General features: G+C 36.7%; 1 protein-coding gene across 1 annotated transcript in view; it reads right to left on the bottom strand.

Annotated features, from left to right (window-relative positions):
* Positions 1 to 19,547, bottom strand: part of LOC150097295 (2-oxoglutarate and iron-dependent oxygenase domain-containing protein 3-like) — an 85,475-nt gene extending 65,928 nt beyond the window's left edge. Inside the window, exons 1-2 of the mRNA XM_090407347.1 lie at positions 19,332 to 19,547; positions 8,224 to 8,450 (exon numbers count right to left, since the gene is read on the bottom strand). Coding sequence (XP_090263473.1) covers positions 8,224 to 8,450; positions 19,332 to 19,405 — 301 coding nt within the window. The 5' untranslated portion in view covers positions 19,406 to 19,547. The remainder of the gene's footprint in view (positions 1 to 8,223; positions 8,451 to 19,331) is intronic.
* Positions 19,548 to 19,901: the final 354 nt, after the last annotated feature.

Here is a 19,901-nt window from a genome sequence, read left to right on the forward strand (position 1 = left end):
GCGCATAACAAGAGGGAACTACCACCAAACATTGCGAAAAAAAAAAAAAAATCTATACATTAAAGTATTAGCATATTAACGTTTGAAACTGTTCAGTGTATCTCTTCATTGTTGGGAATGCATGTGTCTAAGGTATCATGAAAACGCCAAATTTGGATGGCAGCACAATGAGAGTCTGAGAGATTATAGCTAAGGTTAGTGTTGAGATGTACTGGACTCAGGATGATTTCTTTAGATTCTACAATTCTTCTGTCCAGTTCATTATAGAATCGAAAGATATTTTCTGATTTGTCCCATAAGACTGAATGAATGATAGAGCTTTCCTCATTAGCATCAGCAGAATTATTATTATTATTATTAAGAGAGACCTACAGGGAGGCAGAGACTCATCGAGGGAGGCCACATACTAGACACAAGCTATCATACTTATTCTTGAATTCATTCACACTGTTTGCACTCACAACATCCAATGGCAATCCATTCCAATCACGCACCACCCTCTGAGAGAAAAATCTAGCCCCTTACACCCTTCATTCTCAGCTTCCAAGGATGCCCTCTCGTCCTTTCCCCACCCTCCATAAATTGAAAAATCTCATCAATTGAAATCCTGTATGACCCTTTCAGCAGTTTGTAAGTCTCAATCATATCACCCCCTCTTTCTCCTGTTTGCTAGTCTTTGCAGTCTACAAATTCTCAATCTGTCTTCATAATCAGTATTCCATAATCCTGATATCATTTTTAACACTCGCCTTTTGTACTCTCTCTCTCCAATATATCAGAATCACAATGGAAACCAGGAGACCAGACCTGCGCACAATAGTCCAAGTGAGGTCTAATCAAGTCTTGTAAAGAGGCAAAATAACATCCTGCATATCTTTACATGTGAACGTTCATTTCAGCATTGCAATTATCTTTTGAGTTGTATTTGCAATCTTTGCCACATGGCCCCTAAACTTCAACTTCCTATCTACTAACATTCCAAGATCTCTAGCCTCATCAGTTTCTTCCAGCCTAATCCCACCAATATAATACGACATTGGATATCTAATCAGGCCGAAGTGAATGACTACATTTACTAACACCTATTTTTCCATGCCCACAATTCCAGCCTATTCAAATCATTCTGCAAAGATTGCATATCAGCTGCATTCCTGATTACCCTACCTATCTTTGCATCATCAGCAAATAAGTGTATGTCGCTTGTCAAATCCTACCCAATATCATTAACGTACAGATTGAATAACAGTGGACCAAGCACTGATCCTTGTGGTACACCACTTGTTACCTTAAACCTTGCAGACTCAGATCCCCGGTATACCACTTTTTGATATCTGTCAGTCAGCCATCCTTTTATCCATGTTAATATTGTATAACTCAAACCCATTTAATCCAATTTATGCAGCAGTCTGTCATGTTGTATTCTGTCAAAAGCCTTAGCAAAATCCAAAAGTATCATGGTATATCCATTCCCCTTGTCTAGTTCAATCGTAACATTGTTATGGAATGTGAGCAAGTTGCTAAAACATGAACTTCCCTTAGTAAGCCCATGTTGTTCATTGTGAAGTAGAGATTCACTGTCAAACCATTTCTGAATGCAGACCCTAACCAATTTTTCCAAAATCTTCACTACCACTCCTGAGATACTAATTGGTCGATAGTTTGATACATCGGTCTTTGCACCACCCTTATGAAATGGAATTACCATACATTCCTTCCATTTCTGTGGAATCTTACCTGTACCGAGACTCATATTAAACATCCTGGTCAAAAGAATGATCAATTCAGCTGAACACTCTTTTAGCAAAGGTGTTGATATTCCATCAGTTCCTATTGCTGAATTCTTATTCAGTTTGTACAACAGCTCTAATACCTTGGCCTCACACACCTGCATTTTTTTTCATCTAGTGAAGAGGTAACAGTGAGCTCAATGTTGCATTCACCAGGTTGATAGCGTTTAACGAAATGGGCACTCATTAACTGAACAACCTCTTCTGCATCTGTAACTCTTATGCCATCTGGATTCAGAAAAATTTTCTTTCACATCATTCTTTCTTTTACTTGTAGCATATCGATAAAATTCTTGTGGGTTGTCTTTAGCACGCGGAGTCAGTTTCTTTTCATAATCAGAATTTGTTCCGTACAACGGTTGTGACTATTCTAGCCTGCTGCTCATAACATTCATAATGAATGTCATCCTTATGCAAACAGCATTCCTTCCACATCTTCCTTTTCTTATGAATCTCTTGCTTAATAAGATTACACATCCATTTGACTGCTACTCTATTTATTCTTTGAACTCTCGGGACACATTCTGATTTCACATCATTTAATTATGTTTAAATGCTTCCCATACACTATCGATATCCTTTTCGCCCAGCAACCAATCCCATTTCACTGAATGCAGTATATTTCTCAGTTGGTCATAATTCCCTGCTTTGTAGTTTAACATGTAACCTTTTCTGAATGGAACATTCATAAATTTAGTCACTTCCCAAGTGAGTACCACATGATCACTGTCACCAACTGGAGGCAAAATAGTTACGTCTTTAACTGGAACGCCCTCTAACACTCTTTGACTTCGAGTTCCTTCTGTCACATGCTCTTTGAGAAAGTTGTCTCACAACAGCTCAATAAATGCATTTTCATTCTTCTCATGAGATTCTACTGCTGCCCAATCAATATCTGGATAATTAAAGTCTCACATTATGATTACTCTTTTCCCGCTCACCTTTTCTATTTGGTGATGCATTTCTTCATCACCAGCAACCGATCCACCAGGTCTGTAAGAACACCCCATTATGTAATTTGTCTTGTTAGACTCCACCTCATACCAATAACTCACTGCCACATGAAATATTGTTAGTAGTATTACTACATTCATAGATCTCAACTCTAACTGGATTTAAGTCATCCAATATCATTAGCAGCATGCCCCCTCCTCTCCTATCCACTCCATCTTTCCTAAAAATACCATACCCATGACACTCGATTCCAGTTAATAGGTCTGATTCTGATAGCCAGGTCTCACTAATTTCTACAATCTGAGGTTGCAACATATTGACTAAGGCAACAAACTTTACCCCTTTGTTTCTGATACTCCTAGCATTCATGTACAGACATAATAATCTACCTGCATGTTCTTTAGTATACTCTTGTTTGCAGTCTGCCTGACACAATTAGACAACTTGCAGATCTCTATTCTTCTCTGATGCCTTACACATGTAGACATCTTTGCACACATGATTGGTCCGAACAGAACGAACACAAACCCGAATTCGTTCTCGCCTCATCAACATTCCCATGACAAAGCCCATTCCTGTCATTAACACAGTTATATACATATATACCACAGTTATATACATTCAGAACATGGTTCGAAAGAGCACTAGCTCTGGTTCTGCCGTATGTGATGTCTTTTTTTTATGTTCGTCTGGACGTAATTCGATGGATTTTTCCATCTGGCCAAAATAAGGCATGTTGCAGTTGCACCAAATATAGTAAACGCTGGGATCAAGGAACAGAGTTTCAGAAGAGGAGTGAATGTAGTCCAGATGTTATATTTTTTAAGAACTTTGGCTAATTTTGGTGAAACAGGACTGATTCACTATTTTTCACTTTTTCACTACTTCTATCTTCAGTATGTGGAGGAGATGGATTAAATAAGAGGGTGGTTTGAAAAGTTCTCAGCCTAACAATGAAAAAACGAATTTATAATTTCAAAATTATTTTTATTTTTCAACATAATCTCCCATAAGACTAATACATTTATTCCAGCACCATTATCATCCCTGTAGAGTGGTATTTTGCAGATTTTACTGGAAAAAAAAAAAGATCTGTAAACTACCCCCCCCCCCCTCTACAGCTGCAATCACCTCTTGATTCAAAGAAATACGCTGACCAGCGAGAAAGAGTTTTAGTTTTGGGAAGAGATAGAAGTCAGAGGGAGCCAAATCTGGGGTATAGGGTGGATGTTCCAACAATTCATACTGCAGATCCCTTAATTTTCCCATTGTCAAAACACTTTTGTGGGCACGTGCACTGTCCTGATGATAGATGATTTTTTCTTCTGCAAACCGGGCCTTTTCTCACGAATTTTTTCGTCTAGTCTGGTTAAAAGATCAGAATAATATTTCCCAGTTATTGTTTTACCCATTTCAAGATAATTAGTAAACAAAATGCCTTTAGCATTCCAAAACACCAATGCCATGGCGTTTCCTGCTGATGGAACAGACTTTGTCTTCTTTGGCGCTGAACAACCAGTTTTTTTCCACCCTTTTGACTGCTGTTTGAATTCTGGTGTGTAATGTGAATCCAAGTCTCATCCATAGTAATAAATCAATGCACAAAATCAGTTTTATTTTTGTTAAAATGCTCCAAGTACTGTTCAGATATTTTCATGCGAATGCGCAGCACCCATCTTGCACAAAGCTTTTTCATTTGCAATTCTTCATGCAAAATATATCCTACACATTCTTTTGAAATGTCTATAGTCTCAGTAATTTCATGCAGTTTGACTTGCCCATTATCCAATACCATGTCATGCACTTGATTAATGATTTCTGGTGATGTTACACTTTTTGGATGTCCTTCATATGGATCATCTTCAAGGCTAATACAGCCATGTTTAAACGTGGCAGCCCATTTCTTAATTATCGAAAACGAAGGAGAAGAGTGCCCATAAACTTTTATGAACTTCAAATGAATTTCTTTTAGCATTAAACCTTCTTTTACAAAGAATTTTATAACCACATGATACTCAATTTTATCCATTTCAAGGGATACAGACAGCAGTATAAAACAAACTACTTGATAGAATGACTTGCAATTTCACATGAATGCTTATGACAGATGTACCAACTTAGAAAAAAAAATCTTGCCGATAGTGTTGCCATCTATGGTCGAGGCCGAGAACTTTTCAGACCACCATCGTAGTAGGTTATTAACTGTTTGTTTTGAATAACCATTTTGCTGAAAGGTTGTAAGAAGAAATTGAAGTTCTTTGTTAATTTCTTCTTCTTCATAGAGGAGGGAGTGAGCACATTTGCCGAGCATAGAAATAATACCATTTCTTGAGGTGGATGGTGATAGGAGTGTGCATGGAGTTATCTATTGGTGTGAGATGGTTTCCTGTAAATAGAGATTTTTAATTTCTCAAAAATACATGCAAGTTTAACATCCAGGAATGAAAAGAGCCTTAAATCTCTATTTCTGCAGTAATTGGATTTTCAGTTGTTGACTATTGAGGTAATCTATGACATTCTTTAGAAATTCAGGTCCATGACTCCAGATTAGGAAGATGTCATCAATATATCTTTTCCACAATCTTGGTTTCAATAGAAAAGAAGAGACAGCTTTTCTTCAAAAGATTCAAAATATAAATTCACCAGTATGAGCAATAATGGATTATCCATGGCTAAACCAAAATTTTTTGTATAGTGTAAATGTGCGCTATACACAAATATACATAATGTCTTTAAACTGGAAATAACCAGAATTAACACAACGGTTAATAAAGACATTACTTTTTTTTTTTTTTGATACTTTATCTTTTAACAGAGTAAGAACTTTTTCTGTAGGTACATTCAAGAAGAGGGAAATGACATCAAAACTAGCCTTAATTTCTTCTTTTTGAATATGTATGTTTCTGACACTTGAAACAAAATCAACAAAATTTTTGATGAAAAAATAGGTTGAGCTGAATAAGCATTTTAGGGATTTGGCTAAATAATTTGAGAGTTTATAAGGGTGAATCAATGCCTTCCATAAATTTTCTTGGAGTATTTTCTTTATGAATTTTTGGTAATCCATATAATCGAGGGATTAAAGGATGAAGTGAATGAAGATACGATTGAATAATACATCTCAACACTAACTTTAGCTATAATCTCTCAGACTATCATTGCACTGCTATCCAACTTCTGTGTCCATGAGACCTTGTGCACATGCCTAGTAATGAAGAGATACACAGAACAGCTTCAAATGCTAATATGTTAATGCTTTAATATAGTGTTTCTCAAACTTCAGATAGCCGCATATGCCTTCTTAAATTTTCTTTATTACCAAGTACCCCCTTATCAAAATAATAAATAAAGTATATGTCATTTAAATGTCTATATCAACGTTTTCTTGTTGCTTACAGCTACTTGTATTTGCTATATTGCTCTCTTTTGTGCATTTTATAAATCCAGTCTTTAACCAATGATTCGTACTTAAGAATTTGAAAACTAAAAAAATTACTGTATTTACTCAAATATAACTCTAACCTTTTTCCCAATTAAAGCTAAAAAATTGTGGTGCGAGATATACGTGGGGATTTTCGGAAACTAAACTTTTCAGAAAAAAACTGAAAATGGTGCGACTTGCCAAGAAACTCCTATTCGTTATTGATTCTTTTGGCATCGAGGTGCATCATCAAAGTCATCTACCCAAATAGCTTCATCTTCTTTCTCATTATTTCAAGCAAAAGTTACCAGTAATTTACAAGATTTGAGATACGTAATGACCAATCCTTCACAACAAATGACTAATGAGAAGTAAAAGCAGAGCACAAAACAGAGAGCAATGGTAGGCCAGTAGAGATAGAGCAGCTATGAAGAAGTGCATATGATTGGTGGGGTATTAACAAAAGATTGCGCTAACCAAAGACAAAGGCAAGCCAACTGTTGAGTTGAAATGCTAATTCTCTTCAACTGAATTCCATAATATCTGAAACACATTCACTATATATTTCTAAGTTTTAACACGTTCCCGACGGGGTGGTGTCAAGCAAAACCATATGTTGCACAGGCAACATATGATTTTGCTCGAGTCTATACAGCAGTTTCTGTTGGAGGGGGAGATATGATTCATTAGTTAGTGCCATTTTTATTCCAGTTATCTCTAATTGCACTATTTGTTGAGAAGAATATATCACAGACTGCAAATGTCTCTGTACCTTATTCAGTGATACAATAAAACTACTTGTTTTTCTTGCATCTTCAGTATAGTGATGCTGTTGGAAGGGCATGTGTTGTTTACCGGAGAGAGCGAGTTATTATCACCAGGACGTGAACGTCTTGGCAATAGTCACTCGCAATTTGAGTAGAAGAATTCGTACATAATATATAATTTAAGAAATATATACATTTAAAATTTTTTTTTTCTTAATAATTATTTCATGTGCTAATGATGCATAGCCAAAAATTACCAAGTACCCACTGAAGACCTTTCGTGTACCCCTGGGGGTATACATACCACACTTTGAGAAACTGCTTTAATATATAGATTTGGCAGTTCCCTCTTGTTATGGATCCAAAGAAGTCTTCTATGAAGACGAAACTAGGTGTGCAGTCTACTTAATTAAAATAGTGTTTCTATTTTTATCTCTCAGCTTATAGTTATTTAATCTATTTAATATACAGGGTGGTTAAAAATTCCACACACAAACTTTGAAGAAAGGTAGAGAACATCAAAATCAACCATATTCACATAGGAAAGCATGACCGGAAAAGCCACCCGAAAGTGATAGGTGGTGCTGTTTGCCAGCGCTCCAGGTGAGCAATTGGGGCTTCCTCATTCACGCTTTTGATGTCGTATGAAGAACGTGTTGTTTTACGAACGCTGAGATGGAAGACATCTCAGCGTTCAGCACCTTGTTTACCATATTATAGTATCCAACTACTATTGAACTGTTCAGTTACGGCTAATAAAGTTTTTCACACTGCTTACTGCCTTGTATTATTTCTGTATCTTTGTGTCCCTGTTAGTACCTTCCGGTGGCATTTCCGGTCATGCTTTCCTATGTGAATATGGTTGATTTTGATGTTCTCTACCTTTCCTCAAAGTGTGTGCGTGGAATTTTGAACCACCCTGTGTGTGTGTGTGTGTGTGTGTGTGTGTGTGTGTGTGTGTGTGTGTGTGTGTGTGTGTGTGTGTGTGTGTGTGTGTGTGTGTGTTGAAATTAATACATATTTGTATTTCAAAGATCACCAGTGTTTTTGTAGAAACCATGTATTACAGTACATGGAACAATTATTGAAATTTATAACCTCCTTGCAACATATTTACAGAATATGAGATAAAATCTGAAATCAGATAAATTTGAGAAATGATAAAAATAAGTCAGTAATAAAAAACAAATAAATGTTAAAGAGAAATAATCAGAATGTACTTTTATAGTGTTAACAAAATTTTTTCTTCAGCTGACTGCACAAGTACATGTGTGAAAAAATTAGTGCTCTATACCTTTAAACTTTGACAATTCTTTTTCATAATCTTTGGAACATGGGACTTCATGAGTTCTTTCTCTTATTACATCTTTGTGAGCAGCAAATATCAAAGCAGAATCTTTCTTAGAATTCCAATAGACAGCTAGCATCATTCCCACACAAAGTACAATTCTCAAAAATACTTTTTTCCATGTTACAATTACACGCTGAGGCAGTTGCTGTTCTTCCTGTTTATTTTCATTCCTGAATCAGGGAAAGAGAAAAGGAGACTAGTGAAATCTGGTTTTACAGGTCATATGTATTTGCTTGTTAAATACATAATAATAAAATACAAAACCATTTAATAATATGATAAAGGTCCCCCCCCCCATCCAAACTGTTACATGAAAAGTTCTTTTCATGATGCAATTAAACATTGAGACAGTTTATTTGTAGTTAACTTATTATTAGTTGTAGTTTATTATTAGTAGTTAACTAAATGATTTTCTTTCTGAAGCCTGTGTAGCTCAGCGGATGTGGCGTTTGAACACCACGGCGCTTGGCCGCACGAAGGAAGACTGGGTTTCGAGTCTAGTCAGCGACTAGAGAAAATTTTTCTAAGCCTTTTTTCGACCGGTTCCCGAGTTAGTTGATCTCTGGCATGGGCAAGCAGGTTTTTCCTCCCAGAAACTCGGGTTTTTCGTCCTGTAAACTCGAGAAAATCGACCGTAGAACCCACATTATTTCAGACATTAAATATATTGTGCTAGGGACCACGAGATGGCGGCACATTTGAGCCATCTCTCTTCACTGCGTACCGCTTAATTAGTGATAGCCTTGGGCCATCTTTCTCTGATTGGGTACCAGTGGAGATTGAACTGTCCACTCAGTCTCCAAAAGTTAGATAGGGCTAAATGGCCTCGCCTACTCCTGTATACGGGAATAAAAAGGCGTTAGCTGATTTTTTTTTTTTTTCTTTCTGAATCTGAATGAGAGAAAATATTACATTATTTGACAATTAATATTCTTATAATTAAATGTTTCTACTATGTTCTTTAATGTCAAAGCACCAACAACATACCATAGGTTGTGAAACATCTGGTATGTTGTTGTTGCTTTGACCAACCAATCAAAAACATATGTGAGAAAGCGATTAAAAAGAAGATACCTACTGATTATTATTAACATCAGACTGCTGTAGAGTCAAAAGCATCATCACTGGAGATTGGTGCAACCATGACACACAACATCAAATCAAGGCTTAAACTATCACTGTTTCTGCACTTACCATGCTTTCGTGCAATTCATTTCAGTTAACAATCACTTTCCGTGCAAAGAACCTGCTCCTCACCACCTCCTTGTACAGTTTTGAAAGATGACCTCTTATTATACCCCAGTATCCCTCCCTTCTATGAAAAATTTCTTCCACATTAATCTAGCAATAACCACTTTCCAACTTAGACGTGCCTCAATCATCTCTCCCCCCCATTCATGAGACTGCAAATGGTAATGCCTCGATCTGTCGTTTCACAGGCCAGAAATCATATCTGAAATCCTTCCCCATTAAAACCAGGTGACCAAATCTGCATGTAAAAATCCTCATCACTGCCATAATTGGATGTGACTACTTCAAAATATTAGCAAATTAACTCCTACACTTCAGATCCCAGTCTACCCACATTCCCAAATCTCTCAATTCCTCCACCACTTCAAAATTGCCCCACAAACTGTATACTCTTCATCCCATCACCAAATTTCAAAGCTTACACTTTGCAACAGTGAACTGGTAGCTAAATTCACTTGCCCACTTATACATTCTATTTAGATACTCTTGTAAAGCCACAGTATGTGCCTCATTCCTCACGTTCTTGCAGCTTAGCATCATCTGCAAACAGCTGCATATCTCCAGTTAAACCTGTCTTAATAACATTAACATACATCTTAAATAATAATGATACCCAAAGATCCCTTGTGGCACACCACTAGTAACTTTTCTCTTTTGGGATACAGCTTCCCTCCAACCCACTCCTTACAATTTGTACTGCTTACCCAAGAGCCATTCAATTATCAAACTTACTAATCTGGCCCATAATAAATCTTAATGGTTTAACTACACCAAGAGGGAAAATAATAAATTTATTAAACTCACTAATATTTTGCTGGTTTTCATCCCAGCATCATCAGAGCACAATGAAACTGTGACAGGCACAGCACTAAACCAAGTAATTGTAAAAACAATTAAAATTGTAACTGACACCTAATGTTCTTATGTGCAATCCTCTATGGGTCAGATAACTAAAAGGTTAATTCAGAGAAGTCTAGCTATTAGAGTCTTAAAATGATAGTTTCCCAGATCACTGTTGAGAGAGTGCTTCATAACTGATGCTGAGTCTAAGAATAACCTCTCAGACCTGTAACAACTTCTATGTAATAAAGAATTTTTTCTCCATCTGATCCTATGTGGATCCAGAGCATGTTCTGCCAATCTCAACTTGCCATACAGATGATTTCAAATGTAATTTTTATGGTCTTCAAGGTGTTTGTTAACTATTAGGCCAAAGTAGACTAACTTGCAGGCGCAAGGAACTTTATATACTCCCAGATGTTCAAGAGGATGTAGTCGATATTTAAGAGAACATATAAAAGAAGCTAGTTGAATGAAAGTTATTTTATATGGGGTGCAGCCATTGGCTAAAAAAGTGTTGTGAAGGTCCCTAAGCTCAGTTTCAAGGGCTGTCATTTGAACAAATAACTCTAGCTCAGTAAGTAAGAGTTCTGAGGATACCATACTGTTGGGATGAGTGGTGGTGTGATTGTTTATGTAAATACAGTATGAACGTAAGTATTTTGTGCAGATAGAGAAACATAATGAGCCATTAGGAAGTAATTTCACTAGTGTATCTAAAAAGAGAGGAGACTATTGTTACTTTCTTTTTCTATGGTGAAGTTTGTTTTAGGATGTGAGCTGTTTAGATGTGCCAAAAATGTATCTAATGTGCCTGGACCATGAGGCCAAACAGCAAACACATCATCAACATAGTGCAGCCAAACTGTTGGATTTTGTGTGGCTGTGTTGAGAGCTTTGTTTTCAAAATGCTCCACACAGAAGTTTGCTAGATGAGGGGGGGGGAAGAAGAGAGGAACCCATGGCAGTTCCATCTAGCTGCTTGAATATTATTCCTTTCCACAGGAAATAACTCATGTATAGTGAATCTGAATAATTCAATTATGTTGGGGGGGGGGGATGTGGCTTGATAAGGTCAGGGTTCTCTGTCAAAGGTACATTAGTGAAAAGTTAGGTGATATCAAAACCGACCATGATGTTGGAATCTGTCAAATTTTTTATTAATTTTTTTAAGTGTAAAAATTTTTTAATAGATGAGGGAGAGTTGCCTGTAAAGGAGAAAAGTGATTTGGATAAATATTTAGCCAGTTTGTAGGTGGGGCAGTCTATGCTATCTACTATTGGACAAAGGGATATTGAGTTTGTGAATTTCAGATATCCCATATATATGGGACAGTTGGACATGATTTTGGTAATTTCTCTAAGCCAGGACGTAACTTTTTTTTTTTTTAATAATGTGTACACTTTTTTCTTTTGGGATTTTGTAGGATCTCAATCTATGATAAGTGGAGGAGTCTTTAAGAACTTGATTCATTTTTCTGTTGTACACCGATTGGTTCATAATGACAGTGGCATTTCTCTTATTGGCTTTAGTTACAATAATCTGTTTATTCATATATAGCTTTCTAATTGCATATTTCTTTTCTTTTGGTGGAATGTTATTCTTGGGAGGTTTGGATTTACTTAGAACACTAGCCACATCCAACCAATTGTTGTTAGCCATGGTTGGAGTAAATTCGTAGATAACACGCTCTATGCTGGTCATAATTTTTAAAAGCGGTACTTTTTTTGGGTGTGATGTCGAAATTATGTCCACGACAAAGTAAGTTGACTAAATCCTCTGAGTATGTTTACGACTATGCATTCTTGTCATAGTTGTGGTCGGTTAGGTGTCTGTTACAATTTAAATTGTTTCTACCATTACTCGGTTTAGTGCTGTGTGCCTGTCACAGTTTCATTGTGCTCTGATGATATTACATAGAAAACCAGCAAAAATATTAGTCAGCTTAATAGATGCATTTTTTCCTCTTGGTTAGTTATACCATTAAGCTTTGTAATGGATACTGAACAACACCTAAGCCTTTCTGTATAAATTACTAATCTAGTATATAACCCCAACCATTCCAATTCAGTGAACAACAAGTGGTGTGGCAAAAGAGATCTTTGCGATATCTAAGTATACCAACGTATGTACTCCCTTATCCAATGCATCGATCACCTTGTTGAAGTACATAAGTAGAGTGGTAAAACATGACTGCCCTTTAACAAACCCAGGTATTAATCAATGTGCAAACACATCAAGGCTAGTACAGTGGTTAATGTGAATAAGAAAGGATATTAATGTAAACTATGATAAAGCGATACCTTGACCACCACTCCTGAGATGCTTCAGTCCATAATTTTACCTTAGAGCTTCCTATATGCAATGTAATGATTTTCTCCTCTTTCCATTCCCTTGGGATCTGCCCAGAACTGAGACTTAAATTAAACAATCTGATCAAGACAATGTCAATTCCCCAAAATTTTCTAGTAATATACAAGCTGATATATTCTAATTTGTAACATCTTATGCACCTCCAGTTCATCTACTTCTGTTTACACATTAGCCCTTATCCTGTTTATCACTGCAATATTTCCACACCAGTGCAAAGTGAATGCTCAGCAATTCAACTATTTTATCTGCTTCAGTCACCTTTCTACCATTACCATTGTTGATATTATTCTACCATAATCCATTTACATGGAACATTCTAAAAACACTCTGTAGGATTACCTTTGGCATGTACAGCTAACTTCCTCTTATACTCTGATTTTGTTCCTTACCATACTGATCATCATCCAGGCCTGTGCTTTGTATTGCTCACATGCTTGCTATCATCTTCTGTTTAAATTTCAACCCTTGCAGTTTGTAAAGTATTGTTGTAATTACTAACTATACAGGGTGTTCGGGATAAATTTGACATATTTATAATTAATTATATTTTTCCGTAAGTTACATGTATTAACACACACTTCTCTTCATTTAAAAGTTTGGACCCTTCTTCATTCATATACAAGATGTCAGAAAGGATGGATAGCTGGAACCCACCTGAATCATGGAAGAGAATAACTTGTATCATGATGATTCGTGCCCGCCATCAAAATAAGGATATTACGACTGCTGCCCAATGCTCCCTGAATACAGTAAAAACAATCAGGCATGAACTAGAGACTTGCAATGGTGACTACGAGGATGTAGCAAGAAGAAAGATCCCTAGCAGACGATCTGATTGCGTTCGTACAGCAGAATTCCTCGCAAATCTGCAGGAACAGGTGTTGAAGAACCCTGGCATTGGAATTCGGGCTTTGTTCGTGGAGTTGCTAACTGTAGTCAAGCCCTGGATAACAAGGGTAGCCAATGGTAGGCCGTATGTATGGCAGCAGGATTCGGCCCCTTGCCACACCTCTGGGAAAAGTCAAAAATGGTTGTCTGAAAATTTCTACGACTTCACCAGTCCAAATGTTTGGCCTCCAAACTCCCCAGACCTTAACCCCATGGATTATTTTGTATGGGGCGCAGTTGAAAAAGACACCAATCGCACTTCCAGTAATACAAAAGCCCAGTTAATGGATAAAATTAAAACAGTTTTTGCGGCCCTTCCCAGGGAGACTGTAGCATCAGCTTGTTCGAGGTTCCGAAGCAGAATTGAAGCTGTGATCGATGCTAATGGTGGTTATTTTGAGTAAATCTTGTTGATAGTATTGTAATTAACTCTGCCTGTAATGTTTTTTTGTCAATTCATTAAATTTAATAGATACAAAGAAGATTTTCTTTTTCCTTACGAAACTGTCAAATTTATCCGGAACACCCTGTATAACTCATCTGAAAATTCCACAAAATTAAAATTCCTCCCAAGACAAGCCTGTATGATCTCTCTCTCTCTCTCTGTCTGTCTCACCAATTGGCAGCAATGTGGTCACTTTACCAAAACTCTGATGTAATTACTAGATCTAGCATGTCAAACTCCTAATATCTTCCATCACATACTGCCTCAGGTAATTATTCCATGCCTGAGAAATAATTATTTTGCAGTTCTTTTGATAAGGATAATATGTAACAACATAAGAAAATTGAGCATCTGTATTTATAATGTCAGAACTTTGACAGGAGAAGAAAAATAAAACTTGTGTAAGGAAAAATTGTGTGTGGAAAAAATAAAGTTGGATATACCTGGACTTTCTGAAACTAGAACAAAAGAAAAAATTACTGAAACAAGCAAGTATATTTTAAATACAGTTGGAGAGATTATGTTCAAAAAGTTGAAGTTGTGGTTCATAAAAGATGGAAAAATAACATCCTTGAATTTAAACCAATCTCCCAGAATGTAAAAAGTAAATGAAAAAAATAAAAATCCTTAGCCCACCCAAAAAACTACTATAGGCCTACAAAAATATTTGTGTGTGTGTGTGGGAGTAACAAAAATTTACAACTTATATGTTGAAAAATTAATAAGCGATTTACCTAACTCCAATCACTGAGATAAAGAAACTAATGAATTCTATAATGATCTGTCTCTCTCCTAACTCAGAAATAATACATCATTAGAAAATTATAATTTTCCACTGTAATTGTAAAGCAGAGAAGAAATAGAAAGTGCTAAAGGCTTGCAAGGCACAAGCCAAAGGAACTAGGAAAGAGAAAAACTCATCAAATTTGTAGAGCCAAGGATTGTATATAGGTAATACTTTCTTTTAAAAAAAAACGAAACAAATGAAGGGAAAGCCAGAGATTACCAAATGGTGTTCTTAATGAAACTGTTTATAAGTAATATTATTATTATCATCTTATTATCATACCATAAGAGATCGACAACCATGGACAACAATACCGCATTACCCATTATCCACATGCAAAAAATCCATCTACTCCTCACATCCTTCTTCGCCACACCTTTGTTTAACTTCCAGAGACTGCCTTATATCATAATGTTGTCCATTTTTGTTACAGTGGAATGTCCTTCACCCAGACATTCTCAGTACTATTTCCTTTCACAATGAAATGCAATGATCCACATGATTTCATCTACTCTTATCCATGGTCTGATTAATATTTCTGTTCACCTAATCCAAAAACCTGCACTGAAAAATGAAATAATGATTACTGGAATGAAAATGAAGACCTGTAAAAATCTCACATAATTATTTTACTTATTATTTCATTTTTTATCGTATAATATATATTGGTTATAAATTTCATTAATGATATTTAAGATTTATTATCTGATAAGGTAATTAAAAAATTATTTTTTAAACTTGTTTGTATTTAATAATGCAACTATAAACATTAGTATTACCACAACTGTCATGTGGTAAAGCAGTAGTGTAACAAAGGAAACTGAGATTAAGATACGTTAAACTTATAAATTTGCTCACCATATATCGTAATCCTTAGGGATTTAAAAAGAGATAACATTGCATGTATATTATTGTATGTTGTTTACAGTAGTGTTCCTATGCTATATACTATTACAACGTACAAGCACTGTAGTAATGGCAGCCAAGTTGTCACTTCAGTTTCATTTTGAATCTCAGTAACAAACATGCACGTCAGCTATGAGTTTTTAAAGCATCTGTTGCTGGGTAACAAGAATGCTAGCAAGTAAGAAAGAAAGAGAGGGCTAGAAAGAAAGAAACACAACTGAGTTAAGTTCTGTGATCTCAGAAAAGTTTTTGTATGTATATTTAATAATATTATTATTATTATTATTATTCCTGATACCTCCAAGGAGTCCGAAGACTCATCGCGGGAGGACATCTTCAACTGTCTCTACACCTTACCTCTACTACGAATCAACGCCATCTACCGCCCACCTCCAACACCACCACAACTAGTAATTTTTGTCTGTAAATTACGTGTGTTCTGAAGGGCCGATTTGTATGTATGTGGGATGAAAAACCCGAGTTTCCGGGAGAAAAAACCCTGCTACCTCCGTATGAGATCGGCTAACTCACCATCGATTGAAATCGACCAGATAAAGATTCCTCCCGTCGCGACAAGAATCGAACTTAGGCCTATTCCAATCGAAGGGTGCAATGTACCGTCGTTCTTCCAATTGCGCTACGGAGGCACTAATCCAATATATACAATCCAATGAGGAACTGTGAAGTTAATAATTGAAGGACGCTATAATGCCAGCCTGGTTGGCCGAGTCGTTAGCATACTCACTCTCCAGCCAGAAGGCTGCAAGTTCAAATCTCACCGTGGGCATGGATGTTTGTGATTGTCTGTGAAAATATGGGTGGTGGTCGGGGGGGAAATGGCATGTAGTTGCGGTTGATGGAATGGTGGAGATGGAGAGTTGTAGAGTTGGTGCTGCCCTCACCCAATAAGTCTTCGGACTCCCTAGAGGTGTTACGTAATAATAATAACGTACCAGAGTATGTACAGACAGGTTGACTAACTTGGGAACCAACCAGTCAAAAAAAAAAATCTTCAAGCAGCTTAAGGTTATAGATGTAAATGACATTTCCAGAGAGCTACACAGGACTTTCTGCCAGTAATGCTGGAATACTACAGGTCAAATATTTCTTCTGTTGTCATTCTTATATACAGGGTGGCCATAATTAAAGAGGAGTTCGGAGCCCTGTAGTGAAAAATGTATTGGATGAAATTAAACATTTTCATTTACAGAAGATAAAAAAATGGTACAAATTCTGCCATCAGGAGTCATTTGGTGCTATACGCATAGAAAATGCATGCCATTTTCTATGGTGAAACCCAACAGATCTGCACTGAGTTGCCTCACATGCTATGTTATTCTGTCTTTCAAGGTTGCTAAATCAGGAATATGTCCTTAATACACCATGCATTTCAGACAGTCCCACAACCAAAAGTCACAGAAGTTGAGATCAGGCAAACAAGGTGGCTGTTCTGTGGGAAAAGCACAACTAATCACTGTGTTCCGTGAAGTGTTTTTGTAACATTCGCTGCACCAGCAATCCAATGTAAGATGGTGCTCTATCCTGCATGAATATGGTAGAGTCAAGGCATCTTCGCTACTGCAGTTGCAGAATAAAGATGCGCATCTCTACATAGATAATAGCAGAGATGGTACAAGTCACTGGTCCTGTCGGCAAAGTTCTTCGAAAAAGTATGGACCAATAATAAATAATGCAGTGAAACACACCACACTGTGACTTCCGGTGAGTGTAAAGGGAAACTGGTGGAAAATGAGGTTATTTGGAGCCCAAATGTGGCAACTGTGTGAGTTAATAGCACCGTTCAGATAAAAATGTGCCTCATCACTCCACAAGATCTTCCACGCACATGCATTATCCACCTCCATTCGAGCTAAGAGTATTAGGGCAAATTGCAGTCAAGTTTCTGCATCCATAAAGCAAAGCCTGAGTATGGGAGATCTGGTAGGGGGGAAATCTCAGCATTTGACACAGGATTTTCCACACAGTTGAGTATGGCATGTCCAGTTGCCTTGATATTGCCCAAGCACTGCTTGGACAATATCAAGGCAGTTGCAACTTTGTCAACTTGTTAAGGAATAATCCATTTGAGCTCTCATTTTGGTCTCAGTGCTAAAGATCTGCTATTTTCAAATCGTAAAATGATTTTTCTATGATTAATTATTATCGTTGGACATTTCTCCTATCCTTCAAACAGTGGAATACTCGAAGCGTGGTACAAGCCAGCCAAGTTGGCCGAATGGTTAGCGTATCTGCTTTCCAGCCAAAAGGCTACGGGTTCAAATCCTGCCATGGGCACGGATGTTTGCGATTGTCTGTGAAAATACCAGTGGTGGTGGTGGGCAGTAGATGGCGTTGATGTAGATGATGATGGTTGTTGCAGTTTGTTGTAGTTGTAGTGGTTGAGACTGAGAGTTGTAGAGTAGGTACCCTCCCTCGATGAGTCTTTGGACTCCCTGGAGGTGTCGTGTAATAATAATAATTAGCATTACCATGTTGTTGATAGTAAAGCTTGACCAGCAACGCATGTTCCAGTAAGGTGAGATCCATAGCACTTCATCCTTATTGGAATGAAGCGAATCTGTTTTGGTCTTCCTCATATCCACCAATTCATCAGTAGAAACAGCAAGATTATGTAAATATGTGATTCTAGCATCAATTGTTTGCTGGTGGCAGAATTTTTTTTTTTTTTTTTTTTTTTTTGTAAATCAAAACCCCATGTTCCAGAGCATACTTGCACCAAGTTTGTTTTTGAATTTCATTCAATACATTTTTTGCTACAGGGCTCTGGACACCTCTTCTTTAATTATGGCCACCCTGTATATCAATGACCTTCTCCAGTTCATTATGAATCCAATCCGTAGTTTAGCTATCACTGAGCACTGCACTTGTCTTACTCATTTGAAAAATCCTGCATTATACAAATTGCCCAAACTTCTAACTTAAAGTGATCGCTAAAGAATCAGTCAAGTGATGACAATCTTGTTAACTGTTAACTACAGTATCTGCAAAAAAAAGTTTTTTTCTTCAAAATGTACAACAAATCAATATTCAAATCGCTTATAGCCAGTATAAACACGCTGCATGTCAAGTATCACTTTCTCGACATTAAGAAATTAGCTGTTCTTCTCGCACTTCAATTATCATATCTCTCAGCAATTACTACGTCTACACAGATTATGAACCAGCGAAACTGAATGGTGTTCTTACATTTCAGGTGATGACATCCCTATAACGCTATATCAAACATCCTGACACAAAACCACAGTCCCACACAATGTTTATTTTCCGCAGTTCATTCCTGGCTGTTTCATCGTCGAATGACGGGACTGTCATGGCTCGGCTTATTTCATATATGAATGCAGATTCTAGTTCTACATTTCAAGATTTATTTAAAGTTGAGTAAGAATTATAAATAATCTGCATTCTTCGAGATGAATCTACGTTTTTAAAAGTGTTCTAACAGGACAGCAGATAATGTAAGAGTTCTGTTCAAACAGTAACTTAATTATAAGACAATTATGAAATTACCACATCAAATACTTGCTTAAAAAAAAAATTACTTGTCAGTTTCTTCGCATTTATGTGTTTCTATAGGATCATCGGATTCTCCACTTTTCCTTAATCTCGGAGGCATACTGCAACAGCTAATATTCTATAAACTGCAGAAATACATGTAAAAAGCATCTATTTTATTTTCCTTGTGCGAGGTTACTGTCGTAACGTAATACCAATAAGCTAATTTCCTATACACTGCACATTTCAGAAGTGCTAATCTCATTGATTACATGTTCAAAATATTTTCGCAGCGCCATCTCTAAATCAGCAATATCAGTCATTCGTACCTTTAAAAAAATAATAACTAACTCCTGTACTAGATACATACTGTCCGACCACAGATACGAAAGCCGCAGTTGGCTCTGTGCCAAGAAGAGTCAATTCATGTTGAAGGGAAGAAAGAAATAAGGCGATGTACGAATTAGTCACCAACACGCGAAATCACGTACTTTATACGTAAAATTTTCCAACTGTTATATTGTATAAGCAAAATATTTTCCACTTTATAAACTCCAATATTCATAAAGGGAAATTAATTTTCCGACTTCACATACTGTATGCCCACAGTAATGTGA

The sequence above is a fragment of the Typopeltis vanoorti genome, chromosome 17 (assembly GCF_054136105.1).
Source record: "Typopeltis vanoorti isolate ZY-2024b chromosome 17, IOZ_Tvanoo_1.0, whole genome shotgun sequence".
Taxonomy (NCBI): domain Eukaryota; kingdom Metazoa; phylum Arthropoda; class Arachnida; order Uropygi; family Thelyphonidae; genus Typopeltis; species Typopeltis vanoorti.